Source organism: Bos indicus, chromosome 8, assembly GCF_029378745.1.
Source record: "Bos indicus isolate NIAB-ARS_2022 breed Sahiwal x Tharparkar chromosome 8, NIAB-ARS_B.indTharparkar_mat_pri_1.0, whole genome shotgun sequence".
In the NCBI taxonomy this organism is placed as follows: Eukaryota; Metazoa; Chordata; class Mammalia; order Artiodactyla; family Bovidae; genus Bos; species Bos indicus.
In genome coordinates, this window is record NC_091767.1 from 26,368,361 (window position 1) to 26,393,361 (window position 25,001).

General features: G+C 40.6%; 1 protein-coding gene across 2 annotated transcripts in view; it reads right to left on the bottom strand.

Moving 5' to 3' along the window:
* The window catches only part of ADAMTSL1 (ADAMTS like 1), a 1,120,558-nt gene extending 1,095,956 nt beyond the window's left edge, over positions 1 to 24,602 (bottom strand). For both annotated transcript variants that reach the window (XM_070794493.1, XM_070794491.1), the window contains exon 1: positions 24,322 to 24,602. In XM_070794493.1, the coding sequence (XP_070650594.1) occupies positions 24,322 to 24,408 (87 nt within the window). In that variant the 5' untranslated portion in view covers positions 24,409 to 24,602. The remainder of the gene's footprint in view (positions 1 to 24,321) is intronic.
* Positions 24,603 to 25,001: the final 399 nt, after the last annotated feature.

A 25,001-nucleotide genomic window follows, 5' to 3' on the forward strand; every position in this document is an offset into this window, starting at 1 on the left:
TCCTGGCAACCTTGATTCCAGCTTGTGCTTAATTGAGTCCATCTTGTGCTTCACTGAGCCCAGCATTTCTCATGAGGTACTCTGCATGTAAGTTACATAAGCAGAGTGACAATATACAGTCTTGACGGACTCCTTTCCCTATTTGGAACCTGTCTGTTGTTCCATGTCCAGTTCTAACTCTTGCTTATTGACCTACACACAGATTTCTCAAGAGGCAGGTCAGGTGGTCTGGAATTCCCATCTCTTTCACAATTTTCCACAGTTTATTGTGATCCACACAGTCAAAGGCTTTGGCATAGTCAATTAAGTAGAAGTAGATGTTTTTCTGGAACTCTCTTGCTTTTTCGATGATCCAGCAGATGTTGGCAATTTGATCTCTGGTTCCTCTGCCTTTTCAAAATCCAGCTTGAACAACTGGAAGTTCACAATTCACGTATTGCTGAAGCCTGGCTTGGAGAATTTTGAGCATTACTTTGCTAGCGTGTGAGATGAGTACAATTGTGCGGTAGTTTGAGCATTCTTTGGCATTGCCTTTTTTTGGGACTGGAATGAAAATTGACCTTTTCCAGTCCTGTGGCCACTGCTGAGTTTTCCAAATTTGCTGGCATATTGAGTGCAGCACTTTCACAGCATCACCTTTTAGGATTCAAAATAGCTCAACTGGAATTCCATCACCTCCACTAGCTTTGTTCGTAGTGATGCTTTCTAAGGCCCACTTGACTTCACATTCCAGGATGTCTGGTCTAGGGGAGTGATCACACCATCGTGATTACTGGGTCATGAAGATCATTTTTGTACAGTTCTTCTGTGTATTCTTGCCACCTCTTCTGAATATCTTCTGCTTCTGTTAGGTCCATACCATTTCTGTCCTTTATTGAGCCCATCTTTGCATGAAATGTTCCCTTGGTATCTCTAATTTTCTTGAGGAGATCTCTAGTCTTTCCCATTCTATTGTTTTCCTCTATTTCTTTGCACTGATCACTGAGGAAGGCTTTCTTATTTCTCCTTGCTATTCTTTGGAACTCTGCATTCAGATGCTTATATCTTTCCTTTTCTCCTTTGCTTTTTGCTTTCCTTCTTTTTACAGCTATTTGTAAGGCCTCCTCAGACAGCCATTTTGCTTTTTTGCATTTCTTTTTCTTGGGGATGGTCTTGATCCCTGTCTCCTGTACAATGTCATGAACCTCCGTCCATAGTTCATCAGGCACTCTATCAGACCTAGTCCCTTAAATCTATTTCTCACTTGCACTGTATAATCATAAGGGATTTGATTTAGGTCATACCTCAATGGTCTAGCTTCATAATTTTGGGAAAAAACTGTGCTCTTAAAATGTCATCATTTCCACAGTTCCTCAGAGATCCTACAGCAAGAGAAGCCAGTCAGTATCAAAAGGATCCTATCTGGGGACAGTGACCGGGTGATCCCTTCTAGTACTCAGTTTCCATTTGGTCAGAAGGATTTCCTAATATCTGACACCTTTCTGTAGTTTTCCAGTTAACAGTCAAGTCAAAGTTAAGTCAAAGTTTCTAGGAACACCTGCAGCTAGTAGAACAAATTGTGGGGAACACTGGCTTCAATGGGGCCTGAAACAATGACCAAAAAACCTGAAGAAGAACTTTTTAAGCACAAGGTCGTGGAGATGACACACCACCCTTGGCAGAAGGAGGGAAAGGGAAGATGCCCTGCACAGCACCTGGACGATCCCTTTGAAACTGTTTCCACTTTCAAACACAAAGATTGAGGTAAACCTTATGAAATTTTTAAGAATCAAATTACATGAAATTTATGTTACTCAATACCCAAGAACCCATGTGAAACAAGTTTGCACATAAGGCCCTTGTGCCTTATGTCATTTTACAGAACTGTTACGCCTCCCTGACAGCAGCTCCACAGAATAGTTTAAATGCTCTGCTTAAGCACACACCCCATCTAAATTAGAGACGAGTCCACACAACTACTTGCTGGAACCTATGAAAATCTTAAATTCTAATTCAAACATTTGGACTCTAACAAAGAACTTTTTTTTTTCTCTCCAAGTTTTTAAACCCATGTGTATTTCAAGAGGAAAAGAAAATCCATCTGTTTCTGATTCATTTATGCTTAACTCCTCAGGATATCACTAGAGAAGAGTTATGGGGTGTCCATGTCACCTTCCCCCTGCTTAAAATCCTATTACTTTTCTTCTTTAAAGTAAGCAGGTGTACTGTGTCACAATTAAACAGATATGAATGGTAAAACAGTATCATTTTGATTCAAACCTTAAGATCCATGCGTTTTAAAAGAAAGCCTTAGAGTCGTCCCTTTTGCCTGATTTCTAAGTATGTGATTATTTTGGTGGTGGCGATGCTTTTTATTTTAAGCAAGAGGGACATGAAGAAACATAATATGGCCAATCATAGGCCAATTCTCAACTAACCTCAACTGTTTACTTTTTTGAAAAGAGGTGCCTGAGTAATGATCAAAAATGGAACTGAAATCAACAAGTAAACCAAGCATCGCCCCCTACAACCTACAAGGAGTTAATATTACCAAAGTTTACTTTTTTCACAATCAGAATTCAGTTGTGGTTTTGTTTTTTGCTTTTTCCTGTGTAACAATATTACAGAATTAGAAGCTGCATTTGAGACCAACCCATGAGAAGGCAATGGCAACCCACTCCAGTACTCTTCCCTGGCAAATCCCATGGATGGAGGAGCCTGGTGGGCTGCAGTCCATGGGGTCGCTAGGAGTCAGACACGACTGAGCGACTTCACTTTCACTTTCATGAAAGCGTAATTAGCAATAAGGGACCTAAGTGTAGCACTGGCTTTATCTCATAGAAGCACAGAGCTGTGCAGAAACATGCACTGCAGAGTCAGAAAGGTCTGGGTTCCAATTCAGCTCAGCTATTTACTGGTTGTTAATTAATATCCAGGTCACTTTCGTCATTCCATCATCCCTACCATGAAGACAAAACCTTCCCTGAGAAGGCTAGCTTGAGGAGTAACGATAAGGCCAATCCATGGCCTGGCCCACAGCTTTTATGATTATCCCTCATCACTGCCTGCTTTCTGAGAATTGACTTGGCGTGTCTAAGCTGAGTAGTCCAAGGTTCTCTTCAGTGGCAGCCATGCATGAGGCACACGGCAGACAGGCTGGCAAAGGTCATGACTGCAAAGATACCCAGCACTGTGCACAGAGGCTATAGAGGGCCAAAGGAGCAAGAGCTCTTCACCACACTCTCTCCTGCATGACCAGCAGGTGTAAAACTCGTCCCTGGGAAACCTGTCAATACAACCCAACCAAACACATCACCCTCAGACCCCAAGTCACATGGAAAGCATCAAAAAATCATTATAAAACTCACTGCCAGTACCACTGGCAGCTTCTCACTCTTCCAGGGAGTACTTGAAAGTTTATTTGTGGAAGGGGACTAAAGCTGGCCAATTTCGCGCAAAAGCCCATCCATGCAGGCAGTGGCTAAGCTGGAGAGAGATTTGGCAGTCAGCAGGGGTGGTACCTGCTCTAGGCCCTTTGCCTCTGCTGTGCCTGGTTGGGTGGAAAATTTTAACATGAAAACTGGCAAGAAGCAGGTAAGAAAAGGGAGAGACCTCAGTATAATCCAGCAGGTATTTACAGCCTGAGTGGTGCCCCTGCCCACGTTCACAGATTGTTAGAGCTAAAAAGGGCCTCAGAGATTAACTGGTTCAAGCCCTTACCCTTTACAGATGGGAGAGGAAGGCTCACAGAGGTTATGGGGTTTGCCTGAGGATGCACTGCCAGTTATTTGGCTGAGCCAGTACCCAGCCCGTGTTCTTTCCCTCACAGACCCAGGAGGAGAGACGACATGGTCATGACCCTGGCCTCTGAAATCCGTGAACTTCTACTTAAGGGTATCTTCAATCTTCTTCTATGTCTATGGTGCCAGTGAGTTCTGAGTACACTCCAACAGTTAGAGATACAAGAACCATAATTTTAAAATGAAGCACAGTGTTTAAAAAATCCAAGAGACAATGAAGATGTCAACAATTTGGGAAAGTTGCAAAAAGGAGAGATAACCAGTCTGTAAAATGACATAAGGAACAAGCATCTTAGGTATAAAATTTCACATAGGAAGTTTTTGTTTAGCAAATAACAAGGAAACTATGCTTAGAAAAACCACACACACTCATGATTGTCCCCAAACTGGGGAAGTATAAATGAGCATAAATACAAGGTTTTTGTAAAGCACTAAATACTAAATAGAAAGCCTTGAGGTAGGGGCATACGCAGCAGGTTCATTGAACAGCATGAAGGCTAATGTGGGTGGAGCATGGACAGAAGGAGAATATGGTGCTCTAGAGGCCAAGTGATGAGAGATGTTACAGGAAAAGGGAAGGATCATTTGTGTTAAGGTGGTTAAGTCAAGAAAAATGAGAACTGAGAAAGGTTCATAGCATTTTGGTACCATGAAGGTTATTGATGGCCTTGGTAGAAACTGTCTGAAAGGACTAACTGATATGAAAGCTTGATGACAATGATCTCAAGAGATAAACAGAACAAATACAGGCAACTCTTTTAAGGAGTTTGGACATAAAACAATGGGCAAACGGAGTGGAGAATGAAGGGACATGTAGAATCAAGAGAAAGCTTTTATGATAGAAGAAATAAGAACATGTTTGTGGACTGAAGGGGGAAAGTCTAGTATAAAAGGAAGAGAGGAAGGGAGAAAGGAAGGCGGGAGATGCATAAAAGAGGGGAATTATCAGAGCAATATCTTCGAATAGGCAAATGGGGATGGGATGTTGGACCTCAAGTGGAAAGACGAGACTTTGCTAGGGGACCAGATGGATGATTTATCCATCAAAAATGGACAGAAGTCAGAGTGTGTGAACTAGGTGAAGGTAAATAGGAAAAACTTGGAAATTTTCTTCTGATAGTTTATATTATACTAAATTATATTATTTAAATAAATTAAATTATATCTATTATATTAAATAGGAATCTGTGAGTGGAAACAAGGAAGAAATTGTGGGAGGTTTGATCAGAGGAAAGAAATAAAATACTCATCTGAGGGAGTGAGAGAGTGAAGAGAAATACAGCAGGATTCCTGAGCAGTCCAAGGGGCCCAGTGGGGACAGTGATCTTGACTTTAAAGCAATCACATTCGCCTGCACAGGTGGGGTTAACTTGAGTTAAGGCTTAGCCAAGTGAGTGCACCAAAGAGACAGGAAGAAAGAAACTGAGGTTATCATGACTGTCCAAGGCATGGCTGGCTAGTCCTTATTCAGCAGGTGAGTGAGGCATAAGGAAAACGTGGTGGAAATTAGGTCTTGTAGGTCCCAGTAGACTTGAAAAATTATGGAGTTGGGGATTTGGGAGGAAATAAATTGTGAAAAATAGCAATGAATTTTAGAGAGTAAAATACTCAAAACTAAGATTATGTCGGAATTACAATATTGTAAACACAAGACTTTGATGCCCTCTGACCTACACAGGCTCAATAAACCTGCCCTGGACACCACACCTAGATTGTCCTTCGTTTCAGTAGTGAGAGCAATAATTCCTTGTCTGCAGGCCCAAACAGAACGTAAAACTCGCTGTCAAAGGCATACACTGCCAAGACCAAAGCCAGTCCCACTGCCGAGAAAGCCATTTTCACTGAAAATAGTTTGGTATCCTAAGAGCAAAAGAATAAAGAATAAGAAGATATTGAAACAGGGACTTCCCTGGCAGTCCAGTGGTTAAGACTTCGTCTTCCAATGCAGAGGGCGTGGTTTCGCTCCCTGGTCGGGGAGCTAAGATCCCACCTGCCTCACAGCCAAAAAAACCAAAACATAAACAATATTATAACAAATTCAATGAAGACTTTAAAAATGGTCCACATAAAAAAATCCTTTAAACATAAGAGGATATTAAAACAGAAGTGACTTGAAGCAAACAACCCCCCAAAATGAAATAGAAGCAAATACCCTTGAAGTGCTTCTGGTGAAGAGCCAATGACTGGCCATGAGAATATGCAAAAACTGTACATAAGTGAGGTAGGCTTGATAATAGGTCCCAGAGGTAAGTTTCTGTCATGCCCAATGACTGGAGAAGGGGCCTTTGCAGATATGATTACATTAAGGATTTTGAGATGCGGAGAGTATCCCAGATTATCCAACTAAGTCTTACAAGCCATAGCAAGAGAGAGGCAGAGAGAGGTTTGACACACTCGGAGAAGGTGATAGGAAGACAGAAGCAGAGATCGGAATGATGCAGTGACAGCTAAGGAAGACCGAGGCATGGCTAGCAGACCCTGGCGGCTAGGAGAGGCAAGGAACTTAACTGATTCTCTCACAAAGTCTCTGGAGGGAGCATGACCTTGCTGATACCTTCATTTTGGGTATCTGGTCTCCTTAACTGCGAGAAAATACATTTCTCTCATTTTAAGCCACATAGTTTATGATAATCTATTATAAGCAGTCAAAGGAAATGCATACAGTTGAAACTAAAGTCAAAGGAAATGCATACAATTGAATCTAAAGTGTGTCTACTAAGCATGGTGCTAGGCAGGGCACTTTGGGAGGACCCAAGACATACAAGATTTAGGTCTTTTCCTTAAAAATTTTGACTGTCTAGTTTAACTGCTCTGAAAGAAGTGATCGATCAAGTTCAGAAAATAAGAAGTCAAGCCACTTCTAGATCTGTGTCCTTAAATGTGGGGAAGAGACCATACCATTTGACAAGAGGAGTTATCCTGTAGATAGAGGATTCCTGAATAAATTCCAAAGAGCTTGCCCTTTACTCGTATTTGTTTCAATATATATATATATATATATATATAAAACACAGAGAATAAGCTGTTGTAATAACCTGATTCCTTAGATCACTGTATTCAAAATGAAAACATATTCTGGGATAGCCTGTACAAAAGGGAATATACTAATCCCCACCCAACACAGAGAAGACTAAGAAAATGAATGAAATAAATTTAGCAGAAGGGCTTCCTGTCATCTGTTTCAAAGTCTCAACTTCAGAAATCACCCACGAAACTAATGACTCTATAGGAGGAACCTTTATAACTCAGAGAGAACTCTCTATAGTCCCTTCAATCCAAACTGCATTCGCCCCTCATCAGCCTTCTATCTGAAACAAAAGCAACTAGACACAGAATGTGTAAGAGGCTGAAACTAACTGGCAAGTTGCTCAATGTCAAATTCAATCATTTCCCATGTTCCTTGAAAAACAGCCTCAAAGACCCACACGCTACATTCAGCTCCCTCTGTTCCACACCCTGGACCCGCGCTGGAGCAACTGATGGGGAGGTGGTGGCAGACCGCCCTGGAGGTGCCAGCCTTGGCTCTCAGCAGCTGCTGCTTTGGACTCATTACCAGTGGCAGCTAAACACACAATCGAGCACAGCTGCAGGGAAGGCAAGCTTGAGCTCACGGTTGGCTGACTGGCTCCTGAATTCTCACTCAGGAAGCATCCCTCTGACAGCCCTTTTCTACTTGGGGAAGACCTAGAACAAAAACCCAGCTGAAAACAGTACACTGCCAAACAGAGGGATATTTACAGCTTGTCATATGCAGATTCCAAGTGTAAGTTAAGGGCTTTCCTGGTGGCTCAGATGGTAAAGAATCTGCCTGCAATGCAGGAGACCTGGGTTCAATCCCTGGATCTGGAAGATCTCCTGGAGAAAGAAATGGCAACACACTCCAGTAGTCTTGCCTGGAAAATCCCATGGACAAAGGAGCCTGGGCGGGTTACAGTCCATGGGGTCACAAAGAGTTGGACATGACTAAGTCACACACACACACACACACACACACACACACACACACACACACACACTCAAGTACTGTTGCTGCTGCAGGAGTTCTACAGACCATTTCTACCCAGCTCCTACATTCTGACTTGTTCCAATTAAGACCTTTTTTTTTTTTTGGTAATTAAGACCTATTTTTTTCTCTTGGTAATATGGTTTTTTTGTAATAGGAGTAAATGATGATTACGCCCCACCAACTTGTTGCAAATCAGCACCACTGTGCAGTCCTGCTGAGCTGCAAATCCTGGGATTTGGGGGTTCCCCGTCCAGTGCTGGCTGGAACTTGAGCATAAACCTTTCTTTTTTTAGGTATAAAAACAAGTATTTATTTAGAATGAGAAAAAATATTACAAATTAACCAAAACTGAAAACTCATACTTAATCACAAAACCTGGGGTAATAACATTACTTATTGTTAACTATCTGATATATATTAAACCTCCTTTCTAATGCTACCATGGCACCAAGAAGGATGCCAGCAGGACCTCAGCAACCTGCTTTGGGGGTTAAGTTCACAGCTGTTTAACTTTCTGATAACGTCAGTCAAACCCTTTCCAGCTTCAGCAGAAGCAGAGAAAGCAGGACAATGCTGACCTGAAACTGCATCTCATGCAAAAGGAAAAACCAAAGAGCTGAAAGGGGCAGGAGGTGGAAACTGCTGACATTTGTTGAAAAGCATTAAACTGGCCCATCAACCTGTTTGAAATTTTAGGATTTAAAATGTACAACCTTTGTCTATTTGGAGGTTAGAGTGGTCCACAAATGCTGTGTTTTTTACCTCCCAACTTTTCTAAAAGGACCCCTAGGTTACAGAGTTAGATGGATGGTGAAGGGGGAAAAAGCACAAGTCTCAAAAGCTGGTCAGTAACAATGAAACAGAATCAACACAGCCACCCACCTAGCCCACTGAGCTCTGAACTCAGTCTCTTTCTGTGAAGGAGAAGAGTTGAGAGAGCAAACACAAACAGCATAAAAGAAACACCTGGACTCGTATTTCTGCTCCCACCCCCTGGCATAGGGAAGAATGGCACACCCGGAGGATGGCCAGGTAAGTCCTGGCCCAGATAAAAGCACAGTATCATGACTCTGCAGATCAATTACAACTGCCTTGTGGTATTATGGACCAGACATGCAATAGGTCCTTTTTTTTTCTTTTAACAAACAGACACTATTTGATTAGTAGCCCCATGGGATGGAGAACTAGTTTTTATTTGTAGGACATCAAAAGAATAGGACTTATCAGGTGATCTGGGAACTGAAAACAGGTCTTTGGTTAAAAAAATAAATAAAGGCTCCATTTTATTAATGACAACGTTGCCAGCAGCCCAACCAGAACCCCACCTGGGCTTTCATTCAGCTGACAAGATGCCAGTCTGCACTCTCGTGAACACAGCTACACCAGAAGAGCCTAAGAAGATTAGTTCTTATTTAAATTGTTTTGTTCAGTTAGGTGTATATAGCCCCTCTCTAACCTGAGCCCATTTCCCCTGATTTCAGTCCACCTTCTCTCTTTTAATTTTGAAAATGATGAAGCAGACAAAACCTTCTCCTAAAATAAAGCTCACGTATTCCTATTTTTAGTGATTCCCATTCTCTGCATCTTGGATTTAGGAAGGGTCCCCAAGTTTCTGAAAGGGATTTATAAATCCACGTACACCCAAATATCAAATACACACTTTACACACATGTATGACTTTCCAAGGATATGATGGAGGAGACTAGTTTACCACCTGAATTCAGAGCTGTCTTCCCAGCCTCCCAGCCTAGGACATGCAGCCATGTGGCTGGGTTCACGTCGGGGGATAAAAGGCATTGCAACCCTACTGGAGATCTGAGTCTGGTCAGGAATGCAAAAAATGGATGTGGGCAGGAGTGATGCATTCCACTCCCAAGATTACCCCAAGAAAACCTCCCATGCAATTCTCAACATTCTCCTCCACCCCTCCCATCCAGACACAGACACCAAGGTGACCTTGGAAGCCATGCATTATGGACAGCAAGTCCCCACCAAATGAGTCCCTGAAAGGCTGCTTGGAACAGAACCCTCTGCCTCCACTTCAGCCCTGCCAGTTGGACTCATATATGAATAAGAAACAAACTATTTTATCAAAACACTGGTATTTCAGGATTTCATTGTTATAGGAACAACAGTTTCCTTACCTAATATATGTTATAGCAGCTAGCATTTTCTATACTTCCTATATGTATACATATATAAAGCTGTTATGATGAGCAATGTATAATTCATTTTAATATTTTTTTTTAATTTTGATCAGAACACAACATAAATGCATACATACATTTAAAAAAGCAATACCAGGTTCAGAGCAGTTTTGTTTCATTGTGTATTTTCACAAAATACTTCATCAACCCTTTTTTCAACAATTCTACACACTGAGTTAAATGTGATATATACAGAGGAAAGCCAGTCAGTCTCTGACCTCAAGTTTACAATACATTGGGATGGCAGACATATAATAAAAATACAAATAAATGTATCATTACAGCACTGTGAGAGAACAACAGCAAAGATCTAATATAGACTGGAGCAAGGGAGTTGGAGGACAGGTTCTTCTAGAGCAGTGATATCTAAGGTGGAGAACAGATGTGTGAGCAGAAACTAATTAATTAAAAATAAAGAAATAGCCCTTCAGCAAAGAGAACAACTTGTGCAAAGGACTCTAAAGTAGGAACAAGTTTGATGCCCTTAAAAAATGGAAAGGAAGCCTGTGGGGCTAGACAGGAGTGAACTAGGGGAGGTGGGGCAGGAAGGGGGAAGGGAGAGAGAAAGGGAGTTCCGTAGGAGATGGATCGTGCCAGGCTTGAAAACCAGTAAGAATCAGCAATCTTAGTCTAAAGCATACACTCTCAACCAAAGGTGATAATGCCCCCTGAGGGGATAAAAATTGGTTCCTGGGAGTGGGAGAGGAAAGGACTTAGATAATAAAATGGACTGAGGCTCTTCAAAGAGCCACAGCACGTGTAAACACATTTGTTTGTCATGACCTTTAGAGGAAAAATAACACGCTAGGCATATATTGTCACCTGTCTGAGAAAAATGTTAAGATCTGCAGGTTACATCCAAGACAAAACACCAGAATCCATTGGCTTTGTTGATTCAGTTGAACTTTCAAGAGGAGAGTGGAGGAGCGCTCAGCTTTTCTTGTAACCAATGGCAGAAGATCCCCAAAGTAAGCCTATTAGTTCAACATTTAAATAAGTTTCCTGTCCCTTGCGAATGGTAAACTAGAAGTCTGAAGAGGAAGAGGTTGCCTCTCTTTTGTATAGGAAAAGCAGCACACACAAACCAAGATAAAATACCAATGTTCACAGCAACATTACCCACAACGGCCAAAAGGCGGAAGAACCCAAGTGTTCGCTGACAGTTGTACAGAAAGACAAAATATGCTAAATGCACAAAATGGAGTATTATCCAGCCTTAAAAATGAAAGCAAGTCAGCCACAGGGTACAACATGGATGAAACTTGCAGACATTATGCTAAGAGAAATAAATCACAGAGAGGTAAATACCATTTAATCCCACTTATATGAGGTAACTAGAATGGTTAAATTCATAGAGACAGAAAGTAGAATGGTATTGCTGGGATGGTGGGGGGATGAGAAGTCATTATTTAACAGGTACAGAGTTTCAATTTTGCAAGATTAAAAAGTTCTGTACAGTAGTTACATAATGATGCAAATGTACTTAATACAACTAAACTTCACATTTAACCATTAAGATGGTAAATTTTATTATATTTAACAATTATAATTTTTTAATTTGAGAAGTCAAAGTTAATTCTAAGTGGTTTTACAGTAATGTCAAAGACCCTTTGTTCACATATATACACACAAGCAGAAAACTTAAAAGATCTAGGTGACATCGTGGAAGTCTGAAAGTTTAGGAAAACTAATGAGGTTGAAACAAAAGCAAGAAAAAGAATATTCTGGATTCATGATAACGTTAGGTTATATTTTCAACTCTGTTGAATTTGATTTGGCCAATAAAACGTGAGCAGACACAATCATCTGTCACTGAGTGGAAGCATTCAATTGTCAGAGCAAGGCAGAGCAGAACTCGCCCTTCCCTGCCCTGCCAGCTATGGAAGCACAAAACGGAGCCTCAGTCAGCATGGATTCCTCAGCACACACGATGGGCCGTGCCCGACAACCCACATGAGGCGCATGGCTTAGATGTGTTAAGCCACTATGATTTGGGGCTTGTTTGTTACCACAGCCTCATCTAACCCATCCTGACTAATGTAGAGTTAAAAAAATAAAAAAGGAATACAGGAATTTGAATTTCAGTTTAATCAGTAGATACTCTTTAATGGTAAAAATCTTTTATTTCACTGCAACTGATTTCTGAAAGAAACTTCACAATGATCATTCTTCATTAAGTGTACCAGATATAAGCAGGAAAGGAAAATCTTTCCTCCAAGTGTAGGATGACATCACAGACTGTGCATGACTCAGCGGCGAGCACGTGTCTGTTTTGTTTGGCCGGATTGTGATAGAGATGCGGGGGACATCCTGAAGAATAGGCCCATGACACAGTTCCTTCCTCCCCTCCAAGAGCAGGGCAACAGTTGCTACATCACACTTGGGTAGAGAAGGTGTTCAGCAGCACATCCTCTCCCTTTCAACAAGTGTCAAGTTCCTGAATGCTTTGGACAGTTTTCTAAATAAGTACCTGTTAATCTTCCAGGGGCATGTGACTCGAGGAGAAAATACACAGGAGCCAGTTTCCAGCAGGTTATGTGTGGGCGGGGGGGGGGGGGGGGGGGGGGGAGCGGGGCGGGGAATGTGTGGAAGGGCAGAGGCTTTTCCCTTCCCTTCATTCCCCAATCATTCTTCGGCCGCAGGCTAAGTGACTGGGAGCTGAGGCTATTCCCAAACATCTGAAAACCATTTATAAAAAAACGGAGGTTACGACAAATAAAGACACTTTAAGCTGGTGGTTCATATCTTTAGTTCATGATGTAACTAGACACTAAAGTAATAGTGTATGCTCTGGTGGGAAAAAAATCACTGAACTGAGTTCTGAAACGCGTGGTCCATTCCCATCTCTCTCACTAACAGACTGGGACGTGTCACTCAACTTGCTCAGACCTTACTTCTCTCCTCCATAAATAAGATAGACCAGACCAGTGTTTCCTGAAATGTGGTCTTTGGTCAAAGTGTACATGTGAATCTTCTATGGCAAGTGTCCCCAACCTCTGGGACTAAAGCCTGATGATCTGAGGTGGAGTTGATGTAATAATAATAGAAATAAAGTGCACACCAGATGTAATGTGCTTCAATCATCTTGAAACTATCCCACCCCTCCTCCACCCCAGCCCCTGAAAACCTTGTCTTCCACAAAACTGGTCCCTGATGGCTAAAAGGTTGGGGACTGCTGCTCTATGGGTACGTGGTGAGGGAAAAGGGGTATCTGTACCAAAGACACATTCCTCAGACGCATCTTTTTCTGTGGAATCCAAATCTCCAAGAGACCCAGGAATTGGTTTTTCAAAATTTCTCAGTTTCTAATCCCAAGTGTGTGTTCAGTAGCTTCAGTGACTCTTTGCAACCCTATGGACTGTAGCCCGCCAGGTTCCTCTGTCCATGGGATTCTCTAGGTAAAGATACTGGAGCGGGTTGTTATGCCCTCCTCCAGGGGATCTTCCCAACCCAGGGATCAAACTTGTATCTCTTGCAGCTCCTGCATTGTAGGCAGACGTGTGTGTGTGTGTATAAATGAATAACTTTGCTATATACCTGAAACTCAGAGAAGGCAATGGCGCCCCACTCCAGTACTCTTGCCTGGAAAATCCCATGGACAGAGGAGCCTGGTAGGCTGCAGTCCATGGGGTCGCTAAGAGTTAGACATGACTGAGCGACTTCACTTTCACTTTCATGCATTGGAGCAGGAAATGGCAACCCACTCCAGTGTTCTTGCCTGGAGAATCCCAGGGATGGGGGAGCCTGGTGAGCTGCCATCTATGGGGTCGCACAGAGTCGGACACGACTAAAGCGACTAAGCAGCCGCAGCAGCATACCTGAAACTAACACAACATTGTGAAGCAATTATACTTCAATTTTTTTGTAAAGTTTCTCAGCTTCTAGTTGCACAGCTTTAATCTTTGGGTGATCTTTGGAACTGTGCAGAAGACCAAACTGACTTATGCACAATGAAGTGTCTAAACCAAGAGACTAAAGAATCTCTAAGGCCCCTTCTGGTTTTCTAATTCTATAGACATGAGTAGAAATGAAAAGAAATATGTAGCTCTTGCACCACCCACTTATCCCCTCCCCCCAAAAAAAAATTAAAAGAAAGAAAAAAAATGCTTAATTCTATACATAGAGATCATCCTGGTACAAAATAAAATATTAAAACTGATATGGTATTACATACTAACCATTCAAAACTACTTCCCCATTCATTTTGCCTCATCTCCCTTCCTCACCACAAAAAGGCCTGAGCACCTTAGAGAATAAATTTTAATACCACATATGATATTTTAAGGCCAGATCTTTACATCATGTTAACTCCATGTTCTCTCATAAAACTGTTTCCAAACATGAACATCAACATTTGTAAAACAATAAAATATTTCTGTGCTGTATCTGAGCAAATAGGTTAGACTATTTATTTAAGCGAAGAATGTGAAATACAGTTATTGAAAGGCTGAAAACTAAAATATAAAAACGAGGATGGAGAGAGTACCTATTACTGTGTGCAGCAACTAAGAGGCAGTCAGTCAGCATGGGTTCTCTTCCCTGGAAAAAGTCCGACTCTCTAGTTGCAGAGATGGTCAGTAAACCCAGAAGTAGAAGCTCAGTCTTAGGGACTCAAACCTAGTGTGTTTTTTCTAATACTGACCAAAGTTTTACTTACACTGGGAAACAAAACATATGAGTCACTGAAAAGTGAGCATAATAACCAGAATGATCTTTAATGGGATTTGGAAATGGATCAAGACAAGAAAATAGAAATAATGAAAGGGAATAAATAGTGCTAACTTCCAGTTAAACATGGCAGGTTGAACACTATTTTTTTTCCCCATTCTCTCCCAAATGTCTGCTAAAATAACAGTAAATAAATAAAAATGACAAGAGAACTGGAAAGGACACAACAGCAGACAAAAGATGCCAATAAATTTCTGTAATATGGAAAGCTGGTGGAGGAATTGTAACTGACTTAACAGAACTGCGCCTGCAACAGGATATAATGATGGGAAGCAAGACCATTTGGCCTGTAAAAGCTCAGAAAGGCTTCAGACATGGAGGCACCTGATGCTGCCAAAGATGGGACTGAAGTTTTGGCTACAACTAGAAAGAGTGTGTTTAATGTTATCAAACAAAGACTGCTGAATAGTAAAGCTGAGAAAATCTTTCAGAAAGTATAATAAAAAGATAAAAATAAAGACAGTAGATTTTAAGAAATATATGGTCAATCCAAGAAGCTTAAATATTAACTGAAAGGAATTTCAAAAAAAAAAAAAAAAAAAACAAAGGCAAACACATACAAGGCTGGCAAGAAAATTATCAAAGACATATGAAAATAAATGTTTCCCAGTCTGAAGGATGTAGATCTACTGAAGGTCCATGAAGACCCTAGCACACTGAATTCAAATAATCTTACACCAAGGCACAGCATCTTGAAACTGTGGTTCAGAGGTTGGCATATAAAGACCTGTGGTCCAAATCTGGCACACCACCCATTTTTGTAAATAGTTTATTGCAATTATTTACTTGGAACAACCAGGTTCACTCATTTCTATATTGTCTATCACTGCTTCCTGATGGGGCTTCCCAGGAGGCACTAGTGGTAAGGAATCTGCCCTCAGTGCAGGCGACTGAAGAGACCCAGGTTTAATCCCTGGGTTGGAAAGATCCCCTGGAGGAGGGTATGGCCACCCACTCCAGTATTCTTGCCTGGAGAATCCCATGGACAGAGGAGCCTGGCAGACTACAGTCCACAGGATTACAAAGAGTCAGACACAGCTGAACCAACTTAGCACATACACACGCTTTCCTGCTATAATGGGCAGACTGTAGTGGTTGTGGCAGAGATAGTATAGTATACAAAGCCTAAAATATTTTCCCAAGGGAAATGAAACTTATGTTTGCACAAAATCTTGCACATGGATGTTTACGGTAGTGATATTCATAAGAGCCCAAAGGTGGAACAATCCAAATGTCCCTCTGGAGACAAACGGATAAACTAAATATTACATATCCATACAGTGAAATATTATTCAGTTATAAAAGGAATGAAATACTGATACATGCTATAACTTGGAAGAACCTTGAAAACATAGAAGCCAGTCCTCCAAATTCACATATTACATGACTCCATTACATAACTGCATTTACACAAAAATCCAGAGTAGGGAAATCTACAGAGAAAGAAAATATATTATGGTTGTTTGGGATTGGTGAGTGGTGGAGAGTACAGGTAAGCTAAAGAGTACAAAGTTTATTGGGGTTTTTTTTAGGTGACCAAAATTTCTAAAATTGATGTAATGGTATGCATATCTGTGAACATAATAAAAATTATTGAATTAAACACTATAAGGGGTGAATTGCATGATATATGTATTATATCTCAAAGCTATTTTAAGGAAAATATATAAGAAAAATAGAATAATAATATACTATTTGGCACAGTGTAGTTATTACAAAATAGTAATACTGACCACTGGGTCTTTAAAATGTGATAAAATATTATGAAAAAATAATAAAAGGAGAATGAGAAAGAGAATTAGGAAATCACACCATAATGAAAATTTAATAGAATATAATAAATCACATTAAGGAATGCTGCAATAACAACAAAGGCACTATATTAAAAACACAAAGAATTAAAATGGTTATCTAACATTAATATAACCAAACACAAAGTTGATTTCAGGACACAGACTATTACCATGGATAGATAAGGTCATTATTAATAATGACAGAAGAGTCAAATTTGCCAAAAAGACTATTCTAAATGCTTATATAACAGAGATTCAGGACAAATAAAGCAAAAACTGATAGAACTACAAGGAGATATAAACAGACAAATCCACAATGGTAGATGGAGACTGTGATATATCTCACTCATAATTGATACTATATCAATAAAGATGTAGAATATTTTAATAAAACTTTCAACCAACTTGACCTAAATGACATTTATAGAGTATTCCACCCAACAATAACTAGACCAATCTGGAAAATTTAGAAGAAATATATTTGTAGGAAGTTTAATTTTTTTTCAAGTACACATAGAACATTTACCAAGACAGACTGTATTCTGGGCCATAAAACAAATGTCAATTAACTTAAAATTATTCAAGTTATATAAAGTGTGTTCTCTGAATACACTGGAATTAAATTAAAAGTAAATAATTGAAGTATATCTAGAAAGTCTCCAAATATTTAGAAACTAAACAATTCATTTCAAAATACCCATGGGTCAAAGAGGAAATCAAAGGGAAATAAAGTATTTTGAAGAGAAGAAAAATGAAAACAGATTTATGATATACCACTAAAACAGCACTGAAAAAAAAAATTTATTACTGGAAATCTTTGTTGGAAAACAAAAAAAAAGGTCTTATATTAATGACCTCAGCATTACCTTGACACCATAAGAAACTAGAAAAATAAGAACTTATGAAATGCAAAATAGCAGAAGACAGAAAATGTGTAATTTTTAGTGTAAAAATCTTACATATTTCTGTTTTCTATTATGAAGGAAATCTATGAAATCAAAGCTAGTTCTTCAAGATCTGTAAAATTTTTTAAGCCACTAAGCAGATTGATACTTGAGTATTCTTGCCTGAGAAATCCCATGGGCAGAAGAGCCTGGCAGGCTATAGTTCATGGGGTTGAAAAGACTCAGACACAGCTTATTAACTAAACCACCACCACTTCCAAGCAGACTGATAAAGAATAAATATATAACCAGTATCAGGAATGAAAGAGGTGACACACTCCACGTGCTAATATTAAAAACATAATAAAGGAGCATCATGAACTACTTTATGCCAATAAACTCAACAACTGAAATGAAATAGACAAATTCATGAAAGATACAAAACCTAACTCAAGATGGAATATTAATAGATAACATTAATGGCCCTATATCTACTTAAGAATTTAAATTTGAAGTTAAAAATCTTCACACTAAGCCAATCCCAAGTCCAGATAGTTTCTCTGGTGAGTTCTACAGAAGAATTAAGGAAGAAACCACACACAATTTCTTCCAGAACATAAAATGAAAAGAGTATTTCAACCCTGATACTAAAAACAGACAGTAATATTGCAAGAAAATAAAACTACTGAACAATATTCTACATGGACATAAACACAAGAGTTATAATCAAAATTTGGTAAATCAAACCCAACAATACAGAAAAAGGGTAATATATTGTTACCACATCAAGCTGATCCCAGGAGTGCAAAATGGGTTTAACATTCAAAAATCAATCAAGATACTTAACTATATTAATAAACTAAAAAGGAAAAGTCATATAAAATATATGCAGAAAAAGTACTTGACAGAAATCCAACATTCATCTCTGATTAAAAAAAAACAAACAAAAAAAACCCCTGAGTAAACAAAGAACAAGATGAATTCTGATAAAAGACATTTTTTAAAAAATCCACACATAACATCATACTTTATGGTGAAATATTGAATTATTGTTCCTTAAGATTGGGAGTAAGCAAGGATATCTGTTCATACCAGTTCTATTCAATTGTGAACTGGAGGTGCCAGCCAATGTTATTAAACAGGAAAACAAAATGAAAGACATTCAAACTGGGAGAGAATAACTGTTTTTATTTGCATGTGACATGATCATATGTGTAGAAAATCTGATTGAATGTACCAAAAAACTGCTACAACCAGTATGTGAAGTTGAAGAAGATAAAAACAATATGCAAAAATCAATTGTTTTTATAAATTAACAAGGAAAAATCAGAAACAAATTTTTTAAAGTGCCATTTAAAAGAGCATCAAAAATATGAAATATTTAGAATAAATCTGACAGAAATATGTCAGATTTTTTACACTAAAAATGACCACATATTACTTAGAGAAATAGAGACCTAAATAGATAGAGGTTTATCGTGCTCAAGAATTATGAAACTCAACATTGTTAACAGACTATGTCATTCGAAATAGATCTACAGATTAAAACACTCCCAATCAAATCCTTGAATGCATTAAAAAAAAAGTTGGTAAACTTGCTTTAAAATTTATATAGGGTAGCCAAATCAACATCCTTGAAAATGCAGAACAAAGTCAGAGAAATCACACTTCCTCAGTTCAAAATGTATTGTGAAGCTACAGTACTCAAGACCATGGGGAACTAGCATAGCAACAGAAATACAGTTCACCAGAACAGAATAAAGAACCTAAAAATAGTCCCATGTATACAGACAACTGATTTTTAACAAAGGTGCAAAGGCAATTCAACGGAGAAAGGACAGTCTAGTTAAAAAATCTTGCTTTAAAACAACTGAAAATCCATGGGTAAAAAAATGAACTTTGACCCACATCTTGCACCACATACAAAATTAATTCAGAACTGCACAGAAACTAAACGTGAGACATAAAAAATTTTAAGGAAAAAACCTGTGTGATCTTATGATCTTATTTCTTAAGAGCAAAACCACAATTTACCAATAAACAATAAATTTAACTTCATCAAAATTAAAAACTTCTGCCCATCAGTATACCATATCAAGAAAATGAAAAGACAAGCCACAGCCTGGGAGAAAACATTTGCAAATGATACATCTGATAAAGGAGTTACAGCCAGAATACATAAAGAATTCTCATAACAGGAGAAAAAGACCCAATGAGAAATAGACAAAATATCTGAATATACATTTTGCCAAAAACGTTACATACATTCTAAATAAATCCATGAAAAAAAATGCTCTAGGTCATTAATCATTAGGGAACTGCTCATCAGAATCCAGAACAAGCTACTAGTATACCGATTCACATGGCTAAAGTCAAAGCCTGACCTCAGCAGGTGCTGGCAAGGATGCAGAGGAATGGCATATTGCAACCTTCTGAAAAGCTGGCAATCTCTTAAAAAGTTTAAACATATACCTACCAATGATTCAGTCATCCCACTTCTGAAACAAAACTACATCTCCATGCAAAGACATATAAACATATCTTTATAGCAACTTTCTTTGTAAAGCCAAAAACTGGAAACACACAGTCCATAAATAGGTGAATGCTGATGGACAACAAAGTATAATATTTCCACATAATGTAACACTACTTAGAAAGAAATGAATTATTGGGAACATGCTACAGCATGAATCATCTCAAAAAAAACAAAACTATACAGAGTGGCAGAAAAAAAAGACCAGATCATAAAAAAGAAGGGGGGAGTGGTAATCTACTCTGATTTCATTTACATAAAATTCCAGAAAATGCAAACTACAGTGACAGAAAGTAGATCACCATTTGCACGGTGATTTAGGGTGTGAGGAAGGGCAGCAGGAAGGGATTACCATTTAGAAAGATGGTAAGGATGACCCTACATGCGAGACAGCAAAAGACACACAGATGTATAGAACAGTTTTTTGGATTCCATGGGAGAAGGCGAGGGTGGGATGATTTGAGAGAATAGCATTGAAACATGTATGTTATCATATGTGAAACAGATCGCCAGTCCAGGTTCAATGCATGAGACAGGGTGCTCAGGGCTGGTGCACTGGGATGACCCCGAGGGATGGGATGGGATGTACACCCATGGCTGATTCATGTCAATGTATGGCAAAAACCACTATAATATTGTAAAATGATTAGCCTCCAATTAAAATAAAAATAAAATTTAAAAAAGGGTAATGAGAAAACTCTGAGGTGATGGTGTCACAGGTGTATGTGAGTATATATATATATGTCAAAACTTATTAAACTGTATAGTTTAAATATGTGCAACTTACTGTATGTCAAATATAACTCAAAATACTATAAAACAAATAAACAAGAAAAAAATGTTGCCTTTAGGACATGGGATCTGACGTTAAGAGGTTAGGGAAAAAACAGGGTAAGAAATTGCTATATTTCTTTATAAGCCCTTAGTAATATTTTTTAACCATGAAAATTATTATCACAGTAAAAATAAAAAATAAAACAAGAGCAAGAACATATAAGAGAACAATAAAAGAGACAAGAAAATGTTTCCTTCGAGGTCTTTAGTGGAAAGTCAGGTGCCAGCAAACACACAAATTCTTCCCAACCATCCTGTTTTTAACCTCATTACCAAATTCCTAACAAGGGTAGGATTTAGAATACCACAGTAAGTCAAAATATTCAATGTTAGTCTTTGAATAAGCTATCATTGGCATGCCACCATAAGAACATGAATTGCCACTAAGTGACATTTTTAAGCAATAGTAATGGATTTGTGCTGATCTAGCCACAGTCCTCTCCAACAACCTTGTTTATTTTTACAGTGGATTGCTACAGATGACTTGTAGAAATCATTAAGTAGTTGGTAACCTCTAGTGGTTAAAACAGTTAATTATGTACTTCCTTACCTGGGAGCAATTTGGGCAATGGGATGAATTTGAGTTCAGCTGATGAAGTGAAATTGATATCAGTAAAATAATCAGTTTCTTAAGAACCCAAAGAGTGAGCTACCTTCCAGTTGCACAGGGCAAGAACTGCAAGTTAGGAGGGTAATTCAATCAGGACCAAAGAAGAATAATCCCTGAAAGCAGAAATTCAGTGAGATTCCTGAATAATTTTTATTTGCATTAAAATTGTTCTTTGGACTTTGATAATATAACTTAGGTGTAATTCAGTGTAGGGAGCCAGAACCTCTTAAACAAAGAGCCTCCTTTAACTATGGGTGCAATATATACAAGAGTTTTGATAAGTCTGATAGTCATGCCTTCATGTACTGAGTGCTCTGAAGAAAAAAACATTTAAAGAATGTATAATATAAATTCCAGTGTTCCAATCCTTTGGCACTGGCTATTGGTTTGATTTCTTCTTGATTTGATACTAAGTATCCTTAAGTTTCCAGTCTGTTAAATTCACTGATAAGGTATAAAATTCATGTAGTTTAAAAAAAAAGTGTTAAATTGTGTTGCAAGATCAGCTGCTTCTGACCAACACCTAAGTATTAATATATCTAAAGTGTACTGCATTCAGCAAGAATACAGAACCCATCTACCACTTTAAACCCTCTGCTATCCCTTCCCTGACAAGTTTAGTCAGGCTTCTCACATGTGGATAGCAGCCCTGCCAAGTGGAACAAGAAAAAGTCATTTGAAATTAAACAATAAACCACGTTCAACACACACACACACGGCCCAAATCTGCTTTCATCATCTTCACCCAGAAGAAAGTTGGTTGAGAAGAAAAGCAAGGAGGAGCAGGTGTGTAACACTGGGAAAATCAGTTTGTCCTAAATGTCAAGAGGGCACCAAACGACTTGAAATAGGTCTAAACAAGTCCAGTGTTTAAAATGCATGTATATATGTGTGTGTGAATATATATATATATATATATAAAATAGGCAGTCTATTGAAGTATATTTTTAAAAACCACCACCAACAAATACACAAGTCTAAGAAACTACTTCATGCATCTTTGCATATTAACATCTTTGCTGGTTTCAAATATTACCAGATAGTTTAACAAAATATCAAGGATAAGGCAGGATTTCTACCCTTATGATTATTTTAAAGTAAGACACAAGGTGTTCAGTCTTGAGTTGGGTTAGATGCCAACCTGCCTGGTGTTGCTAGAGCCAGCAGTTCCTTCTAGAACACAGGCCAACACCCTCATTTTACAGATAAAGAAATAGAAGGTTAAGGGCCTTGACTAGAATGACACAGCTAGTTAGGGACAGAGCCAGAACTGGAGGCTGCATGTTAACCCTCTCTCCCCTAGCATGCCTATTAGGCCCTCTTTACAGTTCTCCCTTGAGTTTCTTTTTGGGCTGATGACTCTGTTAGAACAGGTCACTGTAAGGCAGGTCATTTTGACACTATGGTTTTCAACCCAGCTGCATAGTGTAATCACCTGGGAGCTTTATAAGCCCCAGTGTTCCACCTTATCATCATATACCCCTCAAGGATGCTGATGCAATTCAACTGGGGTGGGAGACTGGCCCCAGGCGTATCTAGAGCTCTCATAGGCAATCCTAACATGCAACCACCTCTGAGAAGGCCTGCCCATGGAGCAAGGCATTTGAGGAATAAAACTGGCTCATAATTAAGACAAGGTTTTGCAAGGGTTTTTCTGGGCTCCAATCTAAGCAGGTGTTCCCTGTTGAAAATCTCTATCACTTCTTAGCCTAGTCTCTGCCTGTCAGGTTCCACTGGGCTCTGGGCCCTTCTTAGCCCTCATTCTTGGTCCTTGCTCATCCTCTAAAAGTTCACCAATGCAATCAAAATGATCATTAAAATAGAAATCTGAAAACAAGTTTCAGAAACTGTTAACTAAAAGCAAAGGAAGGAAATCCCCCGATTTGGACAAGTCTCCATAAGCAAAACAGAGGAAAGGGAGGCTATCTGGCGATAATTCCGGCCAAGAGTACTTGGGCATTTTCCCAGAATTACCCAAGTAATCCTGTGAAAAGCAAATCTGTGTAGGCTAAATTATGTACAAACTGCCTAAATCATGAGTTTTAATCAAAAGTTACCTGACTCTGGAAATCGTGAAAGCCAAAGACACCACACGCATCACGGGGTATGAATGACCCCTGCCCCCTTCCCCAAAGCAGCTCTCTCCAGGGTCTTTGCTGTAATAAACCAGAGCCAAGCCAACTGTGAATTAGACACCCTTCCAGGGCTCTTCTGCTCTGCCTCGGGGCCAGAGCCCACCCAGTCAAGAGAACTCAGTTTCTACAACCCATCTGGCTTGGGAGAAAATTCTAGGAGTAGGTGAAGGGGGCGTGGTGAAGGCGAGTCCCCCTTCACCAGCCACCACGACCACTTATTCTCCACTGCAGAGCATCATTGAGCCCATCTGGTCCGCCATCTGCACACCTTACAACCGCCCCCGACTCTACCGGACGTGGGTGGCCCTAAGGTGACAATGTCAGAAGTTTACTGGGCCCGAGGAAAGACAGAAATGAGGAGTGTCCCAGCGTCCGAGCCTTCCCAGAGCCGCCTCAGCCTCCGCCAGGAAAGAGAGAAGGGATTCCTTGAAGGACTGACTGTCCAGAATGGTTGGCTGGGTCGCGGGCTCCCTGGGACAGGGCCGCACCCAGACTCAGGCGCCACCTCTTCGCCTCGACTCTGCCCAGCTGGAGGCAGGACCAGGGCGTGGCGGGAAGCCGGGACGCGGCCCCAGGAGGCTGGGCAGAGACTCAGCTCAGGGGCTGATGCCGCCAGCTCCGGGATTGCGGCGAGGGGCCGCCTTAGCCCCAATCCCGCGCCACCTGTCCCAGCTCGGGTGGCAGCGCAACCCTGGGACAGTCCCTGGCCAGAGAGAGCGCGCCCCAAGCTATTTAGCACTTCCCGCAGTAGCACAGCCTAATAGAAAGTTATCAGGAGGGGGAGGGGACACAAGACGCGCAAGCTGCCCTACCTGTCCGGCGACGCAGAGCAGGCACCAGGTGCCTCCGAGGATGCGGGCCAGGAGCCCCGAGCGCTGGGGCGCAGCCAGCCGGGCCATGGTCCCCCAGCGTGGAGGGAGGGGAGTCCTAAACTAGACCCCACCCTGAAAGCGGTTGCCGCGTCCCGCGTGGGCTGCGGGGCTCCGCGTCGGCGGGCTGACGCGGGATGTGAGCCTGCGGGGCAGAGCTGAGCTGGGGCGGACGCGCGTGCTCCGAGCCTCCCTGCGGCCGTGGAGCCGGCGGCTTTGAATGGGAGCGCGTGCGCTGGGGGTGGGGGCGTTATTTGTGAATGTGCTGCTTGTCTTGGCTCCGGATGGTTCGCGCTCCCCCTTCACCCCCGCCCCCCAGCACCCCCTCCGGCTCCTGCTCCTCCCCTCCTGTGTCAGCCCAACGAAGGCGGGGAGCGCAGACACCCAGCCGCCCCGGCAGCGACCGCTGTGAGCGTTTCGGGAAACCCGAGCGGAGCTAGGCGCTGGTTCTATTTATTTATTCTTTTTAAAGGCGGGGGGAGTCTTGCGTGGCACACCTTGCTCATGTTGGGGGTGCCTCCCTGCCTGTCCTGGGAGCGTGCGGGATGAGAAGCGAAGGCTTTCCCCGGATGCTGGCGCTTTCCCGGAACGAGAACGGAGAGCCAGTACGCCTTCCCTGGAGC